This window comes from Protomyctophum parallelum, assembly GCF_964188405.1.
Source record: "Protomyctophum parallelum genome assembly, chromosome: 15".
Lineage (NCBI taxonomy): Eukaryota > Metazoa > Chordata > Actinopteri > Myctophiformes > Myctophidae > Protomyctophum > Protomyctophum parallelum.
In genome coordinates, this window is record NC_139710.1 from 45060215 (window position 1) to 45082565 (window position 22351).

Genomic DNA, 22351 nt, shown 5'->3' on the forward strand with positions numbered 1-22351 from the left:
ATTGTTTTGTTCGCACAACAAAGGCACAAAGAAGGCCCAGCCATGAGGCCCTCCATCCATCAACCATTAGTTCAGAGACCCTCGGCAGGTGTCTGTCCCACACAGACATTAACCATTAGTTCAGAGACCCTCGGCAGGTGTCTGTCCCACACAGACATCAACCATTAGTTCAGAGACCCTCGGCAGGTGTCTGTCCCACACAGACATCAACCATTAGTTCAGAGACCCTCGGCAGGTATCTGTCCCACACAGACAAGGGATCTTCTCATCTTCAATGGGGAACTTGTAGTCATACGTGAACTCCTCATTGATGCTGATTGGCTGCCGGGAGTATATCACTATCTTCTTCTGAGATTCCACTGTGATTATCTTTGCGTAGCAATTGGGCTGAATGTCAAAACAACACAGGAGGCACATTAAGTTAGTTCCAATCATGTTTGCTGTACAATAAGTACTGTACAACAAACCGGAGACACGAACAACAAGCTAAGCTAATTTATGAATGAATGTGTCCAGTCTTCAGACACAATTAATGAATGTTCTGTATTGCCTTTGTGGATTTACTCACATTGCAACTGTGGTTGATAAACCTGGCTAGGTTCCCACACTTTGTGGCGTCAATGATGATATCGTCATCAATTCTGAACAAATAACTACTTCCGATACCCTCGTCTTCATATCGTTTCTCCCGCATGTCTGCAACAACCTGAAGAGGAAAAGTAACAAATCGAACCTTTAATCATCTGAGGAGAAGATGTGCTATCACCCTGCTTCACATTTATAGTAGCTCAAAAACAAATTCCACTCAATTCTTTACAGGCGAAAACCTGTGATGTGACAATGAAGACAAGTTGATTCAGATTTTCCCCTCACTCGTTTCCTGCCAAGAAGCATGGCCTCAGATTTGCAGATCCTCATCCCAGCCATCCACACTACACTATAGCAATGTGTTCTTGTGATCCACTGTATGACCTTTATTGTGTCTACATTTATTGTATGTCTGTGCCTCAGCACCACTGAAAATGAGGGTTCACTCTCAATGTGCTTTCTGAAGTTTTAAATACATAAATGATGATGAAGTCCAAGTGAGTATGGGTCATTTTTACAAATTAAAAATTTAAAGGTTAAATTAACACTAACAATTTTTCTATGCATATTTCAGTTTTTCTCATTATTTGGTCTCACCTGTCTGATGGTCTGGCCAACATATTCAATAACCATTTCATCAGCTCCTATGGGCTCCATGGCAAAAAGGCCCCAGTCATGGATGTGACTCCGGCTGAAACGGATCCTCTTCTTGCGGAACTGAGGGAAACGGGTAAACGTTTGCTAGGATCATAATGTGTATTTTCTGGCACTGTGCTGTATACTGTATTGCCCATTTAATTTGTCCTATTCCTCATTGGTGTGTGTGATTGGAATGGTGTCTGAGTGTGACTGGTATTAACTAAAGAAAACAACAAAAAAACAAGAGAAAAAGCAGCAACAACCTGATATCGCACATTAAGAAAAACAGACAAAGACAAAAGAAAGAAAAGAGAAATCTAAAACAGTGTGGAGTTCAGTTACCATATACATATACAGTGTGGTCTGGTCTCTAATTGACGTAAATGTGGAGCGCCCCCAGCCTGCTGGACGACCACCCCCCAGTGCCACCATTGAAGGAGTAAAATTGTTTGAGGAGGGTAAGATACTGAGATGAGTTTTTATAGGGGATTTGCTGGTGTCAAATTGAGTCTAAATTGGTAACTAACTATACTGGTATAGTTTCAAACTCAGTTTGAGTTTGAAACGCTGAGGAAGGCCTGCGTGCCCGAAAAGCGTTCGTTTCTCTAGATGGACTGCTCATGCTGCATGTGATTTCATGAAATAAAGAAACTCAAACGTTATTAAGAGAGTGCGGATATTCCCCATTTTCCATTGATCTTCAAGAATCTGCACCCATCAGCTACAGTATATAGACTCAACTTGACTCCCTGAGTAGAGCACGCCTTCACCTATAACGGTTTGTTGTTCTAACTAGTAGGTGGAACCACACAGGTGATTGGCTCCTGTCTTAATGGACTTCACTGGACTCTTGCAGCTCTCTGTTCTTTATGTTACAGTAGTACTAGTTACCATTGGTTAAAGTTCTGGATAATGTAATGCCATGAGAGTGTGGGGGTGGGTGACCTCTTTTTGTTATTAGTTAGTTTTTGTTAGTTTATATTAAGATATTTGTATTCTTGGTTTCCTGTCCCACCCTGAGGTAACGTTCACATCTTTTATTTTATTATCTTAAATATAAAATTAATCCTTGACATTTGGATTTTAAACCTGTGTGGACTGGCTGTTTGGGGACTGGGAAGGAGGGAGTCTGTCTATAATGTTACACCTAGTGACTCCTAGACTGGGTTGTAATAACAACACTAAAAACTGCTGTTGAGTTGAGGAACAGCAGCATTATTAGCAGTGAACAAATGAAGATGTTTTCTTACCTTGAGCTGGTTGAATCTGACCAGTTCACTGTCACAGCTGAACGAGGACAGCAGACGACGCTGCTCAGACCTGAAGTCAGATCCAGAGCGCCAGGAGGTCTGTGGTAGGGCTGGCACAGTCCCTCCCTGTAGGAAAATAGAGCTTGAAAAACTGTCCATGGAAATAGAACTTGACAGACATTTTCTAGCTGCTAGACTACCATGATGTCCAGACTAGACTCTCCAGACTGGACCCCTAGGTACACAGACTTGGAGTCAACGCCACAATAACTATTTTGAACTGCAAGAGGATCTGCAGTGCACAATAGTCTACTCTACACAGAATGCCAACGCCATATTAAAGCATCTGCATCTCAACAGGAGTTTAGAGCTTTCATTACGGTTTTGCACTTTCTTTGTGCATGCCCCTCTAAAGTCCTATCATGATAGGCTTATTTTTTGTGACATCTACAAAGTGAAGGCTATTCCTTTAGTTTTTCAGTAGGACTTTTTCAGTAGAACTCTGTTATTGACATGAATAACTAAGCCCTTTGACAAGAAATACAAATGTTAACATGTTAAAGGCGACCATTCATTTCAAGGCTCTTGCTTAGGAGCCTTGTGCACGAGATTGCTACGCACACCAAAGTGAAGTCCTTATAGTGGTGCTGGCCCATGGCAGATGGGCAGAATAATCTAAATGGTATTCTTAGGTGGCCGCGGTGCACACACTGCTAGCCAAAGTGCCAATACTTTACTTTTGGACGCAGAATTAAAATAAACCGCTTTGGTAGGTAACTGAAGAAGGTGGTACCCTGAAGAAGGCAGTTAACATGCCGAAACGTTGGTTTATTTTTATTATGTGTCCAAAAATAAAGTATTGGCACTTTGGTGGCCACCTTCTTATCTTGAGCCCCCTGAGGTATTGGGCCTGTGTTTTTCTACGTGTCACTCCACTGGTCTCTCCATGTTTCCTATCTCTCTCCACTGTACAAACAATGTAGGCAGAAAGGTTATTTTAAAAGTAAGACGCTGAATGCTTCAGGCACTCTGAATAAGAGCTTTAGTTAAATGTTTAAAATGTAATGTGAATGTATAAGTGAGAGACCTGTGTGCTCACTGCATACCTGTGTGCTTGTAGATGGAAGGTCTGTGTTCAGTAGTGCATTGTTGAGGTATCTCATTTTATCCATCCTACTGATTTTGTAGAAACCCTCAGCACGGGCACATCCACTCACATGGCTCCGCTGCCAGCTGCTGTGGTCCTCACTACTTTCTGCCAGGACTCCACTGAGTAATTGTGATTAAGGAAGTACACACTACAGTATGATGCACAATGTGACTTTTGTTATGTCACCAGACTAAACTGTGATTTGAACAATGTTTTTTATGTTGACTTATCGACTTTGCCTTGATTTCTTCAATATTTTGATCAGATAATCTGTTGTGCTGGGGATAGTGGGGATCTTTCCTGTAACAAAAGAGCTTGTGGATTTGTGAATTGTGGCTGTATGGGAAACACAAATCACAACTTGATGGATCTGTCAAGGCAGTATCCTCATGCTCTCTTCACAGGAAGAGACCGTATCACTGGCCTGGCACTAACATCTAATACTTTTACTTATAGTCACTGCACTGTTTCTGTCTTCAAAAGGATATAAGGATGAGGAATCCAACGTATATCACTGAGCCAACTAAAGCCACTACCCTGCTGAAGCAGCCAGTCATATGTAACCTGCAGCAGCCTTGCATCCTCCTCATCGAGACCCTTCCTCCAAAAACGGTGGAGTATTCTCCTCTCCTCAGACCTCGAACGGCACCTGGCATGAGGACGGCGAGGGTAGTGTGAAGGTCTCAGCAGTGAGCTCCACTTCTGCAATCGGCACATCCTCCTCCACATCCGCCATCGCTCTCTCCTCCGGGTGGACTTCACTGTCTCTCTCCTGTTCTCCTCATCAAGGAGTCCAGGCATGTTCTCCAGGCCTTGCAGGGGCCCTGCTCTAGCAACCAGACTGACCCCCTCCCTGCTTGGATCGGGAGTCTCTACCGAGGAGTCGGAGAGGCTATAGGGAGAAGACGTTACGACTGGGGATCCGCTGCATGATAAAGGAGACACAGTATTCCTTCCGTGTGAGGCGGCCATAATTTGCATCCTCCTCCGGCGGACCGTGGTTCTGCGGGGTAGGTTCATGTCTCTTCCAGGAGTCTGTGGAGTCCAGATGTAGAGGTGGCTGGTCAGCGATGGTGGAAGGGGGAAATGGCTGCAAAGAGATGGGCTCAGCATTACACCTTCCTCTGAAGGAGTTAACGCTCTGCCAGGCGTTGCTGGGATTCTCAGAGAGCCATGGGGTGTCCACAATCCTCTGTCCTCTCTACCAGGTGTGTTGGGTATATCTTCGTAAGCTGGGTATGACACCTGGATCTCTGATGGGGACCTGCTGGGCACTGACTCGCTGTTTGTGGGAGAGAGGGAAAGATGCTCGGCCAGTATGTATTCACTCTCCAATTGAGCTTCTACTCCCAGGCCTGGTGTTTGTGGCCTTTCCATCTCCTCTCCAACAGGAGGTGTTGGTTTGCCATGTACAAGCAGGTCTGGGTCACTTTCTACCAAGGAGCCAGTAGGGGTGAGGGGCCTAAGGTTTTCCATGTCCACGTATTCCAGTGACTCCACTCTCCATTCAGGGCTCTCCATCTCTACATCAAAATCAGACTCAACAACTACAGAGAGAAGAATTAAGAGCATACAATTATTGAATCAATATAATAAGTTGTATTATTTAGGCTATGTAACTAATAACATTATTAACCACTTAAACCCTCTACACCAAATCTCTATACTATACTCTGTGTATATAGCCGAAATAGCTGATCTTGCGAGCTCACAATTGTAAGCTTGTAGATTGTAAGCTTGTAGATTTGTTCAATGTTCGTCCCAAGGGACGACAGGGTTCATATGGTTAATGTCACAATTGGTGGGTATTTTAGGACTCAAGTCTAAGGTGTTTAGTATATCAGACATGTGACCTGCAACTCCTATAGGTGATGGGGGGCGGAGATGGTCTGGAGAGGCACTCGGTTGAAACTCCATCACTAGGTCAAGTTCACTGGTGTCACATTGACTGACAACATGCTGTCCCCCTCCTGGTGCCTCCCTCAGGTCCTTCTCGGACCACTCCTTCAGGTCAAGATCTAGCTGTGCACCTGGGGTGAGGGGGGCTGAGGGGGTGGCAGGCGGCTCGAGCTCCATTGACTCCTCGTCTGACGATATCACCACACATTCGATGCTTCTCGTCTCCATACTATCCTCCAGTGCGTCTTCGTCCTCTGTAGAACTACAGTCTTGGTAGGACGAGTCCTCTGCCCCCTCAGAGGAGGACTCTAATGAGTCAGAGTATAATGAGTCTTCAGAGGAGCTAGACTCCACCTCTGAGAGAGACTCTTAAAACAACAAAAACAAGAATGCAAATTAATTAACTGTCATGGTTGGTCGGTCTGTCTGTCTCTCTATCTCTCTCGGATCTGCACGTTTATGCTTTGCCTGCCCAGTTTTTGGGATAACCTTAGTTTAAATAAACCCTATTGAGTCTAACTATCCTTCCTCCAGTTGTATGTGTTTGGGTCCTGGTCCTGTTCACTACTCGCATGACATTAAGGTCTTTGACACATTATGTACTTATTGAACATAAATGCAAGGGTGGAAAGAGAATATTCTATTCAAGTAGAATCACTGTTGAGAACTATTCAAGCAAAAGTAAAAAAGCAGCTCTTTTTACGACTGTTTTGATTCACAGCTATGTACATACAAAAAAGGGTTTCAAAGCAAAATTTAATGGAATAGCCATAATAACTATGGTATTCTTCATTTCGTGCCTTTCCAAAAGTTGTTGAGTAGAACTGCTGATTACATGAAAATGCTACTCAATGTCAGTAATGAGAGTGATTATAGTTATTTTCTACTGCTGTGAACAGTTACCTCAACTTGGACCTGAGTGTTTTAACTTACCAGTGTCTGAGGAATGCACTCTTTCAGTATTTCTGGAGTAAAAAACATCTCCATCCTCAATTTCATCTGTTTTTTGTGTATCATCCTTTTGGTCATCATCAACTATGTGACACTATTGAAAGGACCATCAAAACTAGTTACAATATACTGTACATGTGTACGTGAATTAATGGTAAATCAAACATTTATTTAGCCATCTCAATTTCATGACTTGGATTTACATGTCTGAAAGTTTTCTATGTGCATCATTCTCTCGGTCCAAGCATCAGAAGTCAATTCAATTACAGATTGACATAAATTAAATGTGACTGAATCTATCTCATTGTAAACAAAGTCAACAGTGGGGCAGCAATGCTTCATAGTATACATTAGTGCTTTTATACTATTTGAATTCTGCCATAACTCTTCTTCATGTAAAATCACCATTTACCTGGGCTTCAGGAATATCATCATCAATGACTGAGGAACTCCCCTCTTTGTCTGATCTCTCATCTGATGGTGCATTGTCCTCTTCCTCCCCTTCTTCCCCATCACTTTCAAGCTCAAGCGGCCTTGCATGTCTGCGCTTCAAAGCTGGAGCAGTACCTCCAACTGGTGCCGTCTTCACAGGTGTATGTCTGGTTATATCCCTTACCTGGTCCAAATCTAGAAAAAGGAGAACTTAGGTCAGAACTAGATGAACAAGTTGAGCCACAGCACCCTCTGGTGGACAAACCTTCAGCCAGAGTGACAGACAAACAAAACCATATTAGGTTTATAGTTTTGTAATGTATTGATGAACCTGCAAATTAACGTCATGCAGTAGTAATAAGCACATACTAGCACTGTCACGATGAACATCATATCCCTCTGAATAAGACGACACATTCTCTGGAACATCTGAGGTGCTAGGATGGGTTGTTTTCCTCTTCACCTGCATAATAATGTTAAGCCAGCATTGTGAATATATAGCACAAATGAAATCACCATTCAATGTCTTTAAGTCAAAGTGTCATTTTAATACCTTGAAGGAGGGCAGTGGAGTGTTTTTTCGTTGGCCAATAAGGGGATTTATTAACTTGGACCTCTCTTCCACTATTTCTATTCCGGCTTTCAAAGTACCAATAGCACTCTGATGACACAAACAAAAGCAATAGAGTTAACACTGAAAATTCTAAGCTAATACATGCATTGTGTGAGAGGATTTCATGCAATCAGTGCTGTGTGCCATAGTGTTATTGCTGCAATACATTTAGTGAGATCACCTTTGCTTTCTGCTCCTCACATTCCCACCACAAATCAAACGCATTGAAAGCGACAACCTCAACCATTCTACGTATAATATCCTTCTTAATGAGTGACCTCAGTTCCTCCACGACGACCCCCAAAACCTTCTCCACTGTAACCTCATGAGAGTCTTCTCTCACAGGCATGTAGCCTGGGGGTGGCACAAAGGGGTTGAACAAGGCTACCGGTAGATTAGGCCAGGACAGTCCCTGTAAGTGCAAGGGCACACTACCATGCTGGGAGGGACCCACCATGTCTGAATGCCCAGAAGACTGCCTGTCTGGGGGGAAGACCTGGACAGGGAGTATGGTAGAGGGTGGAGCTATCAATGGTGGAGGGGGTCTAAGTACAGGTGGAGGAATAGGTGGAGGAGGCATGTTGAAGCTGGTAGGATGGCCTGGAGGTGGGATCCAGCCTGGAGGTGGAATGGGAATTGTGCCATCTGGCAGGCGAATTGGAAAGGGCAGGATGGCAGGTGGAATAGATGGTGGAATAAAGGGTGGAATGGGGAAAGTGAACGGAGTGACTGGAGGGTGAGAGCGTCCAGGGATGGGATAAGGGGGAGGCTTCGAGGGAGGGCGTTGGATGGTGCCATTGATGAATGGAAGAGGAGGACGCCAAGGCAGGGAGGCTTTCCCTTTGGTTGGATTCCTGACTCCAGATTGTTTGCTCTCAGAATGCTCCACACTTGTTACATGAAGTTGCTGTGAGGGTGATAGAACAAACTTTTGATTCTGATTTAGGACTGAAGCAGAGGATCGATCATGTAACTCATATAATATTATCCATAACATAATACTGATTTACGTATTTATTTTCCCTCTTTTGTGAAAAGGTTCATAAATGATAATAATAGTAAAAAAAATAAAAAATAAAAAAACTATAATAATAAGGGTAATAAGGGTAATAATAATAATAATGTTATGGATGTATGAACAAATGTCTACAGTAGTCATTTCAAGTACTGGTCATTGTGTTATGTATTACCTTGGACAATGACAATGTATAGCATCCATTTTCTTTTTGATCTCTGTCCAAGGGAGGCTGGTTTGCTTGGCACATATCCACCCGCCTAGTCAAACCCCCTGTCTGTGAGTAAAGAGAAGAAGACTGTGAGTTTCTAAAAAGTGAAGCCACAGCTTGGGCCGTCTCGTCCCCTCCACTGGTAGAGAGAGGCGTTGGGCTGACATCCTCTAAACTGTTGTGGGAGGACTTTTGGCTGGTTGAGAGGGATCCACCAGGAGCTGGGGGGCAGACAGGTGTGTGATCTGAGGCAGCAGAGTTTTCAGGTGACTGAGGTGAACTGTCCTGGTTATGCACACAACCTTCCCAGCCCAGTTCTTCAAAGTCAGATGTGTCCACGTTTTTGTTCAGTAACATTTCGATTCGGGAGTCCAAGCTCTTCATCTCTTGTTCATTGGGGCTTCTAGGATCTGCATTGAGAGGTGAGGGGAGAGGGTCTGTAATGCATGTTAGGTAGTCAGGTGGGGAGGATGCTGCTGCCAGCCTCTCTGTGGAGCCTCTGCGCTTCATATTAATGCTTAAGTCACTGGGAGAGCTGGAGCTCAGAGTTCTAGACTTTGAGGTAGTAGTAAATACATCACTGGACTCCTGATCAGGAGAGTTAAAGTAAAAGTAAGACTCTTTAGAGGACAGTGCATTCTGATCCCAAGAGCCTGGCCTGTGGTCTGTGTTACTTGCAGTCTGCATATGGGCGGGAAGCAGAGGTTGTGGTTGGAAGTGCTTAAACATTGAGCTCAAGTCTGAGTTTTTGTACGTTCTCCCATTACAATTCCATCCTGGTTTACGTCTCAACTGTCTGTGAACACTGAAGGTGGAGGGTTCCCCCTGTAGGACAGGAGTGGTCTGCAGGCTGGAGTAGCATGAGTCCTGAGAGAGAGGAGTCCCTGTCAGACAAGGGGTACGAGGGGTCCCGTGAGACAGCGGGGTCAACCCGAAGCTTCCAGGTGTGTCCTGCCAAATACTGGAGTAGGCCGTGTCCAGGGAGCGAGGAGTGGTGACACTGGTGGGACTGGAAATGGGCCCTTGTCTTTGGGAAGGTTTGTTGCACTGTAGAAGACAAGTACATATAAAGCTATAACAAAGAAAAACATGTATGAAGTTCCATATTTCTCCTTAACTCCTTCTAACGCTATATGGACTACTTAACAGCAGTAAACCAAATATGTCAACATGATCTCTGCAATAGTATGAATTAACAAAGAGTTTGAAGAAAATATTCAATGGAAAAACAGCAAGCTACCAGCAAATTGTTAATGAGATATTGAAGCGTTTCTTCGCTGCTTCCCACTGGCAATGTCCCAGGAGTATACAGCCCTTTTAATAGGAGCTGGACATATTGCATCCTTTTTTCACCTGAGGGGGGTTGCAAGTAGGCTATAGTTACAAATTGTATTGAGGGTAAATTACATAAATACAAATGAAAACTTTCTTATCACACAAAAGCCATGTCATGTTTCTTAAACTTGTTACCATTTGGATCAATTTCCACATGAATGATGTTTCCCATCACTGAAGTTTCATGCAGATGTTCAACAGCGACGTTTGCAGCCCTGACCGAGTCGAAAATGACCTTTGCAATTCCTAGATGTTTCTTGTTCTTAGGATTATATAATATTTCCACTTCTTCTACTTGTCCATACTTTTTGCACATGTCAGTCAAAAAACCCTCCCGCACATTGTCATTTAACCTGGCGAATGTGACTTCTTTGGGGGGAATGGGGCCAACATAAAATTCATCAATCTGTAATAAAACACAGGTAATTGTTAAAACATGATTCATACACGACTTGTCAGACAGACTATAACAGCCTATTGGCTATATCATAGGCCTACCCTACAGTAATAGTCAAAATAGACAATAATGACGAAAATATTAGGCCTACCTTAAATTTAGGAACCAAAAAGTCGATCATATAACTCGTGAGTCGACAGATTCGGGGGTCTCTTACTGCTTCGATAGGAAATACTCCTAAATCATGAACCTGACAAGTGACAAAGGTAAACACACAATAATTTCATATGTTGCAGCCTACTATAGGCCTAGCCTACTATTAGCATGATAAAAGAACACCTGCATCTAAAACAGCAACTGTGCACCGACAATAAAATAGAGAGATCGAGAGAGAGAGAGAGAGAGAGAGAGAGAGAGAGAGAGAGAGAGAGAGAGAGAGAGAGAGAGAGCGAGAGAGAGAGAGCGCGAGAGAGAGAGAGAGAGAGAGAGAGAGAGAGAGAGAGAGAGAGAGAACTAAATATACTCACGGGCACGTTAAAATGCTGTCCATCATAACGATACACTTTGTACAGTCGATTTGTCAACATCGGGTCTATTATCAATTTGCAACTTCTCCACTGTTGATGCGCTGTCTCTCTCGGAGTAGGCCTATCTTGTTGATCGCTTTCCATTACATTCACCAAACCTGGAAATGTAAGGAAATAAATAGGCCTATATGCCAAATATTGTCGGTGTCTGGTTCATTTTGGTCCTCCATTGTAACACGCCCCAACAGGTGATGGAGAGCATCACCTGTAGCTTATCCTTCTCAGACAATAATAGGCAGAAGATTGCGCCATATTAAGAATTTCCCCAAACAATCGAAGATATATATATTAAAAAAAAAAAAGGTTTTATTATTTTTTTCGCTCTTACCTGTACCAAAACTGTATCCTTTGTTGGACCTACATGGTGTAAACCTAGGGAGGTCGGGGGTTTTCCGATGTATAGCCTGCAGGCTGCAGGAGGTTGCGCAGGTGTTTACGAATCCTTCCGCACCTGACAGTGACGGTGACATACAAGAGCGAAATATAGGTCCTTTGCCTTTCCTAAGTGTCCGTGCGGCACTCCGTGCTAACATGGCCAGCCAACACATAAAGTGACACTTTTAATGATATTGCTATAGGATAGGCCTATAGACTTATAATAACTTAAATATATAGCCTAGTCTATACTAAAAGCTTCTTTATTATTATAATACACAAACACATATATAATATAGTTTTATTCAAAAATGATCGAAATAATTAATCTAATCAATTAGTCAAACAAAAGGTAGGCCTACATTTAATATAAGCTATTATATGTGACCCCCATTTGTAAAATAAATGTAGGCCTAGATATAAAATATACAAATGATTAATAATTCTATACCTCTAAAGAGACATGGCAAGGTCTAACTATAGAAAAACTTGTATTGAAGGTCTCACACATATTTAACAATAGCCTATGTGAGGGGTGGGGTCATTATTTTGTTGAAATGGCAAATGGTGCATTTATATAGCGCCTTTATCCAAGGCACTTTACATGGTCGCTGTTTCGTGGTTGGACAAAAATCCTTTCTCTCCATCCACTACCATTGAAATAATGTGTTTTTCAGTTGCTTCGTATTGATATTCTGTGCGTTCAATTCTTATTTTAAACTTGGTGTCAGTAAAAAGGAACATCACAGGTGCAGCATGGTGACTATAGGCATATCATGCCTATAGTGTTAATTTGTTCCAAGAATGATGTTATAGCAAATTCAACATAAACAAGGCGGATCCAGGGCGGAACAAGGCAGAAAGAGCCTGCTGGTTAGTCAGTCAGGGACCAATCAGAAGTCTGACAAAGGATGAATTAGGGGTTCAGAGTCTTACCTCAAGGACAATTCGACACACTCTGGGGGAGCCAGGGTTCGAACTGGCAACCTTGTGGTTGCCATCCGGCCACTCTATCCCTGAACCACCTCCGCCGACTGCATCACAATGATTGTGATGCGGTCAGTAGTAGCAGTTTATTTTGTGAAGATTCATTCAATTGTGCTGATAACTGTGAGTTCAGTGTGATTTCAGGGAAGCTTGAAATGAGTGCAGAACTTGTTTGAACATGGTTAACCACACTGGAAACCACACAAGCTCTACGTAAAAGCATTCTCTAAACAAGTACAACAATGAACAGTTTGTGGGTGTGCCTGAGGCATACTGGGAAATCCTGCCAAGTTGTGTGGCTGGGGCATTATTGCAGAGGGCATGACCTTGAACTGCCACAGCCCTTGACTGATGGAGATGATGGAATTGGGACAAGCCTCAGTCAGGGTACCGCTCTACCTGCCAGTACCAGCTGTGGAGTTCAGAACGCTGAACGAACTGCATCTGGTATTGTGGTTTAGTGCGTCATCAATGCAGGGCAGTGCTGGGGAGGCGGTGGGAGCAAACAGGTGCATGCCAACAGTCCAGGGACAAATGACAGCAGGAGGATGACAGCAGGAAGAACAGAGACTGAGGTGATCTTAAATAACCCGGCAATTGGTCAGCTGACTGCAACGTCAGCGAATGGCATGTAACAAATGAACATGTGTCGTACCATTAATACGCATGAATGTGCCCATGAGCATATACGTAGCATGAAACCCCTAACTAACTCCGCAAGCTACGTATCATTTAACTCTTGAGTTTAATATTATTGTCTCCACCAGGCCGAAGGCATGTGGGGAGAGTATGTTTTGCACTCCGTCCGTCCGTCCGTGTGTCCGTGAACAGCTAATCTCGGCCACCGTTAACCCGGTCGATGCCATATTTTGCACACACACTCCCTGGATGCCAACCATGAACCTCTGCCCCAAACTTTCCAGAACGGCCTGTTATAGCGCCACCAGGAGGCCGCTTTGTGCAAAACAAGTTTTTCGATGCCATATTTTGCACACACACTCCCTGGATGCCAACCATGAACCTCTGCCCCAAACTTTCCAGAACGGCCTGTTATAGCGCCACCAGGAGGCCGCTTTGTGCAAAACAAGTTTTTGCACAGTACACCTACAGATTTTGTCCAAACATCACGCAAATTGGTACACAGTCTCTCTAGAGCCATTCAACGAAACGGGTCTTTCAGATTTATCAGACTCCATCCTGATTGGTTAAGATTGGCTTCCAAAGTTCACAGGAGTGCTCAGTTTCAAACAAAATGCTGCAAATCATGAACACATCGCGTGATTTCCGTGAAATTGTGCACCCACATTCCCACTAGGCCGAGGACGAAATGCCACATGAACAATTTCAACTCAGCCTCAAGGTGGCGCTATAACTGGCCGAAAAGTGTTTTTACCTCTAACTGCACGGATCTGTGGATAACCTGGTGGAGACCTGTGCCCGGAAGGGCACTTTTTCTAGTTTTTGTAATGTAAGATGCAAGAGTCATCATGACAGTACTTTTCAAGGGTTATTGCTTGGCATAAGCTGGTATATGACTTTGTCATTCTTGTTTACTAGCAAAGTTTGCTGCCCTGCAGTATAGAGGTGGGGCAGCCTACACAGAAATAAGACTATCAGACAGGTTTTGGTGGGGGTGGGTGAAAAACAGTTTTTGTAATGTTAAGACTGTTTTATCAGCATTTGAAAGACCTCATCTGGTCTGACCACAATAATGGATGTTCAAGGGGGATAAAGACAGAGCAACAAAGAGGCTGTTTCTCTATGGATGTCCAGTTCCACCTTTCCAAAAAGTGAAACATTTTTCTCTTCATTCTCTGTTTATCTCTGGTTTAGCTCTACATAGCCAGACAGGTCTTGCTGTGTGTGGAAGCACCTTTTCCCATCTGTCTGTACAGAAACATACCCCATAAAGGACACAGCTGTATATAAGCAGAGGGTATACAAGCCAGCAAGAAGAATTCAAGATTGTTATTGTGGGAGATGATGGTGGTTGAGGGAAAAAGTCCCTTGTCATAGCTTACATAAAAGGATACTTTCCAGACATAAGCAAAGTTGCATGGTTCACTGTTCATTTAGCTTTTATCAAGGAATCATCCGTTCTTATACATAAAACATATTAAAAAACAGGTCTCCACCAGGTTATCCACAGATCCGTGCAGTTAGAGGTAAAAACACTTTTCGGCCAGTTATAGCACCACCTTGAGGCTGAGTTGAAATTGTTCATGTGGCATTTCTTCCTCGGCCTAGTGGGAATGTGGGTGCACAATTTCACGGAAATCACGCGATGTGTTCATGATTTGCAGCATTTTGTTTGAAACTGAGCACTCCTGTGAACTTTGGAAGCCAATCTTAACCAATCAGGATGGAGTCTGATAAATCTGAAAGACCCGTTTCGTTGAATGGCTCTAGAGAGACTGTGTACCAATTTGCGTGATGTTTGGACAAAATCTGTAGGTGTACTGTGCAAAAACTTGTTTTGCACAAAGCGGCCTCCTGGTGGCGCTATAACAGGCCGTTCTGGAAAGTTTGGGGCAGAGGTTCATGGTTGGCATCCAGGGAGTGTGTGTGCAAAATATGGCATCGAAAAACTTGTTTTGCACAAAGCGGCCTCCTGGTGGCGCTATAACAGGCCGTTCTGGAAAGTTTGGGGCAGAGGTTCATGGTTGGCATCCAGGGAGTGTGTGTGCAAAATATGGCATCGACCGGGTTAACGGTGGCCGAGATTAGCTGTTCACGGACACACGGACACACGGACACACAAACGGACGGACGGACACGCGGACGGACGGAGTGCAAAACATACTCTCCCCACATGCCTTCGGCCTGGTGGAGACAATGAACAACCTTATCCAGCAAGAGTTGTTGTTGTATTTGTCTATATATGGCTATCAGCTTTGTAAGCTTTTCAGCAACACATTTGTAGCGGTTAGGTTTGGACACATTTCCTGTGTGATATTCATTCTGACTTCCTCAACAATGTTGGTATCATGCATGTTTTTTTTATGTCAAATTAAACAAAGAAGCATAAAATAAATACTGCATTTAACTTGCATATCTATCTAACTACCTACCTACACCCGTATCTATATATAATGTATGTATACACACACATGTATATAGTCATAATATATAAAATATTAATTAGGAGATTTAAACAGTTTATTTTTCATTGAATACGTATTAATAAAATCAAAATTCAACCAAAATGTCTTTTATTTAAAGACGCAACACAAATCCTGCTGCACGAAACAGGTGAAAAAAAAGGTCTAGTAAACCACAGATATGCAATCAAAGTGCAACACAAATATTTAGACACTTCAACATGAGACGGAAAACAAGGTGTATATTCACACAAGCAGTTAGACTTACATAATAATTTACAGTAGGTCAAATAAATAAACAGCACAAACTAAGAATGCTCAAATCAAAAGGAACCAAGAAAGAGTGGTCATCAATTCTTAATTCATCAATTGATTTTTCTCTTCTTTTTTTTTTTTTTAAAGAAAGGCACACGTGGAAGTTCTGAGAAACAAAGGTTCCAAGAGTTTCCAAATAATTTCATGATCTCCTGTCCAACGGTGAATTGACTGAATTCAATAAAATCACATGTAATACAAAGTTGACTGCATGAATATCTGCAAGAGCAACACTCCTCACCTTTGTTACTTCACACATAAAAAACAGTCAGTGATTCAACTGTGAGAACTACTAGGGCTTTCATGCAAAACAGAGAATATAAAGTTCAAATTACATCCACGGTATTCAACAATGTGCCACAGGAGTCAGGACAATGACAAAAATATACTGTATACATTCCATACACTTTGTAGTGGGTTACCACAGAGTATTTGCTCAAGCATCCAAAATACAAAAAGTAAAATGTAACAAAAAAACAGCATGCTTTGGAATATTTTCCCATAGAACACTACCAAATGAATGGGTTATATTAACGTTTCGAGCAGCAATAATAATTCTGACTCAAATAAATTTCTCATACACCACTTTTTCCACATTCGTGAAAATAGTACATGTACAAGCTTACAACTCTGTGAGCTTGTAGATCAGCTATTTTGTGGCAGTGGAACTGACAGATATGTGTGCGTTCTATCACAATACAAAAACCATAATAGTCACAGGCTCCTTCAACATGCTCAAGATGTGACCCCATGGGCTTTAACTGCACAGAACACCAATACTGCTTGAGTTAACATTCACTTCTTATACGGGTTTAACCACTTTCAACCTGGCATCCCTATTTCAGTATGTCATAGGCGAATGAGGTCTCCACCAGGGCAGGTCAGGTTGTGGCCTCCTAGTGGCACTAAAACAGGCCGTTGAGGAATATTTGGGGCAGAGGTTCGTCGTTGGCATCCAGGGAGTGTGTGTGCAAAGTTTGGCATGGATCGGGCCAACGGTGCCGGAGATTAGCTGATAACGGACGCGTTTTGCCTAAATCGGCCTCATGGTGGCGCTATAACAGGCCGTTGAGGAATATTTGGGGCAGAGGTTCGTCGTTGGCATCCAGGGAGTGTGTGTGCAAAGTTTCGCATGGATCGGGCCAACGGTGCCGGAGATTAGCTGATAACGGACGGACGGACGGAGTGCAAAACATACTCTCACCCTAGTGAGACAACAACTAGGCCTTCAGCCTGGTGGAGACAATAAATTAATAATTTTCAAAAATAGCAAAAACAGCAATGTGACTTATTTTTGCCATTTTCAAAACAAAAAAGTTAAGGTATGGTCAAGGTAAAAATGTACTAGCAGTACATTATAACACTCATTCACCAACCACTGTAGGACTGGGCGATATTGAAAATTATTATTGGCGCTTTCAAAAGATATTGAAGGACCAGACATCCTTTTAGAATTTATGTGAATATGACCAATTAGGTTGTTTTCATAGTTCATTTCCCTCAGACAGCCAGGAGAGTCTAATAAGTTCATAAAACATTATCGCTTTACACTAATGCACCTTTAAGACCAAGATGACATTTAAGTATATCATATTACGATAACCAAAATCGTAAACAATATCCTGTTGATGATATTGATACTAAACAGCATATATATTTTCAGCATTATGCACAGAGGAGGAAAATACTGGTGTCCATCAACATTCAGCTTCTTGTTTCCTTAACTTTACATTATAATGTTCTCCAGTGTTCTGCATTAATTCTCTATGGCTTGAGAACAATTTTGCAAATGATACAGACAAACTAATCAGAGCATCTACAAGTTGTTCACATAAGTAAAATCTTCAGATCACAGCTGCACTAATCTTCTGGAGCAGAAGATCCAATAACATAGGCAACACATACAGTATATTTAACGTCAAAAGTGAACATACTGCAAAAACCTGTTTACAATCCATTGATCATGAATCCTATTCTGATAATGGAACAACAGTATGAGAGTAATACAATTAAGTCATTTGAACAAAATGTGGTAATTAAATTAACCAGTTTTAGTTGATTAAAAACAACACTAATGGTATGTTGGATTGACCAGAAGTTGAGAACATGTTTGAAAACAGCCCAATTAAAATCCTACATCCCGATAGTGGGTCTGGGTCAGCCACAATAAATAAACAAATAGACGACAAACTATAGACATCAATAGAAGAAACAAAACACCCATGAATTTGTGCTAATAACATGCAATCACAGCTGTGTGCAGTTCTGCAACAGCAGAGACATTTGGCAAAGTTATGTTTTACTATACAGTATTAAAAAAAATACTGAAATTTTAGATCAGGGGTTTTCAACTGATTGTGAATGAGGGACCACCACCCTGACTTAGAATCAACCTGGGGACCACTGTTGTGTTGGGTGGGGATATGGGCTAAGATTAGTGCTTTTTAACACCGTTTCTCAACCTCTTGAGATTCTAACTTCCCTTTTCTGTTGAATTTCTTGACTTCCAACTTGTCAGTAAATTCACCAGGTCATTCAGTTCACGGTTTCTCAACTAGTGGACCACTCAAGCAGGGCCCAGGGGAAGAAAGCACCCATCAGGTGCAATGGATTAATAACAATGAATCCCAATAAACTACACAGCTGCCTCATGTGTGAATTACAGTATTATTTGCATTGATAAAAGCCGTAAAATCCTCTTGACAACATAAACATTGTAAATGAGTCATGTTTTTGAATATCAGTAACTAATCAGTAATAATCATGAACAAGCTGTTGAAATTCCATCGACCTGACGACTATTACTAGTATACTAGACTACTATCAAAACCACTGATGTAACCAATTACATTTGCATGATATTGCACACACATGCCTGTCAGTCTTTCAGACGTATAACATTTCTGCATTGAACATAAAAATATTACAATTAACTGTAACTTTACTACTCAGATTGAAGGTTAATAAAGTAGCTCACCCCAAAAAAATCTTATTATTGGCATCGGAATGCGACAAAAACAAAATAATCTCCATGAATTCAAGGCTTCATGGGGTGTGTAATTGATAGAAAATAAGTACCGGTAATTGTTTGGGTGAACTACTCCGTTAACTGATTTACCTTGGCATGAGTGGCAGGTCTATTTGCATACAACATAGAAAGGACAGCGAACATGCAGTATCCAAAAGTGGACTGACAAATTCTGTAACAAAAGAATATAATCTTTTTACTTATAGTTAATAAAATGCATTTGAGCACACGTCACAACTTCACATCCTCTTCATCAGAACTTTTCACCTTTAAGGTTCTGTTGAGAGAGTCAGCTGCACATCCATTCCTCATCAGAGAAAATTGACTGACGCCTGCGCGTCATCGTTCTCAGACCTGTGGTCCAACTGGGTCTGAAGCCGAATAACTGATTCCAGCTCTCGGATCTGACGGTCTGTTTTGTGACTCACAAGCGTGCGGTAGAAGTGAACAGCGAAGACAATGAATACTAATCCAAATGGTACCATGATGGCCGTTGAGGCGATGGCGGCGGCCTCACCAGAACTCATTGTGGCATTTTTCTCATGGGGGGGTCTGAGAGGCAAGAACTTGACCCAGCACAACAGAACCACCTCAGTGAGGAAGAGAAGGGTGCCAATGACTGTGGAGAAAGCCCAAGCCAGTTCTATGTGACGGTGCATGCGCTCGTGGGGAGATTCGTTGACAGAATTCAGATTATGAACATTGCTGACAGCCTCCAGATTAGGAAGAATACAGGTGCTGATCATAAGGGCGAAGAGATGCACTGCAACCAGAATAGTGGTACATGCACTAAATGCTATCAGCAAACCTGGGGGATACGTATGATCTGTCTCCAGTTGTACCTCCACCATGGCAACCTGAGACAAATAGAAAGAACATTTTCCCAAATGTGTTTAAGGCATAATTTTCATGTGAGCTGAGCAGTAACAGAATGGTACACCCATGTATAGGCAAAGAGAGAGAGAGGGAGGGGGGAGGGGGGGAGAACAGTTGTCACAGACTCAACAGTTGCCACAGCCTCACTCAACCAACAGACTATGATTTTTATTACAATTTACAATTTAGGCATTTAGCAGACGCTCTTAATCCAGAGCGATTTACATTTAAGCAAGAACAGTGCAGTTTATGATCCTATAGTCCCTTTCTTTTCTTTTTTCTTTAGTAGAAATAGGATCTATTTGGGATGAACAACAAGACTAATATATTTTTAGCACCATTGTCATATAATCGTACCTACTGTACTATTTGCAAAACGTTAATAAAGTAATCAATCAATCCTTAATTGACTGAGCCTGATTAACCGTCTCATCAACATGGCCATAGAGCACATGCGTCATCCATTGATGTATTTAATATTTATTATTTATATCAACGGGCAATTGTGGGCAAGTCTTCAAGTAATTCGGAATTTGATCAGATCAAGTCCATTCAAAGTATTTAATATGTAATGTTACAAAAATGATCCGCGGAATCTAAGTTTACTTACCATTGCGAAACCAGATAAAAGAGCTGAAGTCCGGCTGGTGGCTTTTAACTTTGCTCGGCTCAAGTAAAGTTTTCTCCATGACAGTGCCTGTAAGGAGTGCTCGTTCAAACTCATTCCGACAGTAAAATGTTTACTTTTCGCAGTTACGTTTTTCGGTGTCAAGCACAATATTCGATGTGAGCGTCGACGAGCACCGCACTTTGGATACGAGATTTGCTACACTGTTGCATGGAACGCAAGAAATGCGAAAATCTAACTCTTGCCAAAAAAAAAACCTTGGTGCGCGCAACAGCTGACTGTCAAGTAAGTAAGTAAGTAAAGCCACCAGGAAACAAAACATACATTACCCACAGTGCACTGCCTCTGGCGTCACTGGGCTTTCCGCAGTACCGGTGGAAAGCCGGTTCTATTCACTGCTCGGTCCTCAGATCCGGCCTAAAACCCGCCTACTGTGTCCGGTAAGGAGTTTGCAGACACACAGACTGTTTCCGTATCTGCTCTACACCGGATATGGATGAATGGATCAGACAGTCGCTTGCTTTTTTCCCCAACCCTCGCGGCAGAGCGCACGATGAAGTAATCTGTCACCGTGTCAGCAACAACAGTCCGCCACATTGCGCCAATTTAAGCGTAAGTAAGTATTTCAGACCACGTTTTTCCACTAAAATACATGTATATATATTTTTTTTTAGATCTGAACAGTTTTTCCACCCGCGCAATTCCAAGCGATAGTCCAAATAAATTGTGATACTGTGCGCATTTGGGAGGAACATGGGGTCACATGGGTTTATTAAGCATGGTCAACATGCCAAAATGGTTCCTCCCGAATTCCAAGACAAGCCGTTTTATTTATACAAAACATTATACCGATACTGGTAAATCGGTAATACGATACTAGTATTCATTATTGGAAAAGTAGTATGCGTGTCTACTGTCTACTCTACAAATGGTCTTCTATAGCTAATTATTCCTGCCAGTGATGATGAGGATGGTGATAATGATTGATAACCTTAGTATAAATACATTAGTCGCACTAATTGCACTTTAATTGAAAACACCGGATTGTGTATGTAATCATGGTTTTAATTATTATAGGCTTAGGCTACTCAAAATGTTATATATCCCCATAGCATACTACTCACATGAAAGCTGATTGAAAACCAGTTAATATTCAGTAGTGACAATTCTTACTTAATACTTAATATTTGCCTCTAAAGTTCACTGCCACCAGGTTTACAACAACACCTGTCTATTTGCTCCATCCCAAGTGGCAGCTGCAGAAAACAGTTCATGCGAGGTTTACCATCATGTTCACCTATGAAATGCCTATGTATGTGCACTTTTGATGGATGGATTGATTGAAAATGTTATTAATAGATTTCAGAATGGGTACAGTCCAAGGAAGGTACAGGTCAATACAAAAACTGCTATGTGATCAAACAAAAAAAAGGTGTGTTTACATCAGGGTCCTAGATGTAAAGTTAAACACCTCCCACTTACATTTATTTAGCAGGGAGGGAATAAAATCAGTCAGAAACTAGAATATTTCAAATGTGTATATTGTGTACCTGAAATATACTCCTGCACTAGTTTTGGCTCAAGAGCAGGACTGGACTGGGACAAAAATTAAAATTTGGCCCAGCCCCAGACCATAGCAGAAACTCTATCGCCTGCTCCGTTGAGGCACAAACAAACAAGCCCTGTCCCTAATACCACCACTTTTACAGAACAACATAAATGATACAAACCAACAGACAACTACACAACCCTTTGTTATTTGTCACTCACTGATACAGGTACAGTGAAATTATCATGATAGCACTGGCAGAATGGCAGCAGGCCCGAACTGGTCCGCGGGACCACCGGGACCTTTCCCGGTGGTCTGCTGCCTATTGGCCAGCCTGCCTGTCAATTTCTATTTTTTATTTATCATATCATAACTTGAGCTGCCCCCTACGGTCGTGGCCCACCGGGAATATGCCCGGTACGTCC

At 42.3% G+C, this 22351-nt stretch overlaps 2 protein-coding genes across 3 annotated transcripts; both read right to left on the minus strand.

The window, feature by feature from the left end:
* Positions 1-99: 99 nt before the first annotated feature.
* Positions 100-11091, minus strand: LOC310871879 (histone-lysine N-methyltransferase SETD1B-A-like). Its single transcript, XM_083783516.1, has 15 exons — positions 11008-11091; positions 10632-10730; positions 10219-10489; positions 9989-10101; positions 9534-9795; positions 8914-9158; positions 7801-8429; positions 7094-7104; positions 5571-5834; positions 4164-5174; positions 3584-3732; positions 2478-2603; positions 1186-1305; positions 569-706; positions 100-387 (listed from the first exon to the last, which is right to left on the minus strand). Exons 1-15 carry the CDS (start codon positions 11065-11067, stop codon positions 214-216), a joined length of 3672 nt encoding a protein of 1223 aa, XP_083639642.1. The 5' UTR covers positions 11068-11091; the 3' UTR covers positions 100-213.
* Positions 11092-15191: 4100 nt separating this feature from the next.
* Positions 15192-20650, minus strand: orai1a (ORAI calcium release-activated calcium modulator 1a). 2 transcript variants are annotated; one of them, XR_014570344.1, is made up of 3 exons: positions 20360-20650; positions 17044-19730; positions 15192-15245 (listed from the first exon to the last, which is right to left on the minus strand). XR_014570344.1 is itself a non-coding variant. In XM_083783738.1 (2 exons), the coding sequence occupies exons 1-2, from the start codon at positions 20471-20473 to the stop codon at positions 19185-19187; spliced, it is 660 nt and encodes a 219-aa protein (XP_083639864.1). In that variant the 5' UTR covers positions 20474-20650; the 3' UTR covers positions 15625-19184. The 2 variants fall into 2 exon arrangements, 1 of the variants encoding a protein (XP_083639864.1); XM_083783738.1 differs by lacking the exon at positions 15192-15245 and having other exon boundaries at positions 15625-19730.
* Between the last annotated feature and the right edge of the window lie 1701 nt (positions 20651-22351).

Excerpts from the sequence above, each read along its gene's own strand:
- orai1a (XM_083783738.1), bottom strand. The coding sequence starts at position 20,473 with ATGAGTTTGAACGAGCACTCCTTACAGGCACTGTCATGGAGAAAACTT. Across the intron at positions 19,731-20,359 it reads TTTTATCTGGTTTCGCAATG|GTTGCCATGGTGGAGGTACA; the intron begins GTAAGTAAACTT and ends TATTTGTCTCAG.
- LOC310871879 (XM_083783516.1), bottom strand. The coding sequence starts at position 11,067 with ATGTTGACAAATCGACTGTACAAAGTGTATCGTTATGATGGACAGCAT. Across the intron at positions 9,159-9,533 it reads TGTTCACAGACAGTTGAGAC|ATCCTAGAAGCCCCAATGAA; the intron begins GTAAACCAGGAT and ends CTCTCAATGCAG. Across the intron at positions 388-568 it reads TTATCAACCACAGTTGCAAT|CCCAATTGCTACGCAAAGAT; the intron begins GTGAGTAAATCC and ends TTTGACATTCAG.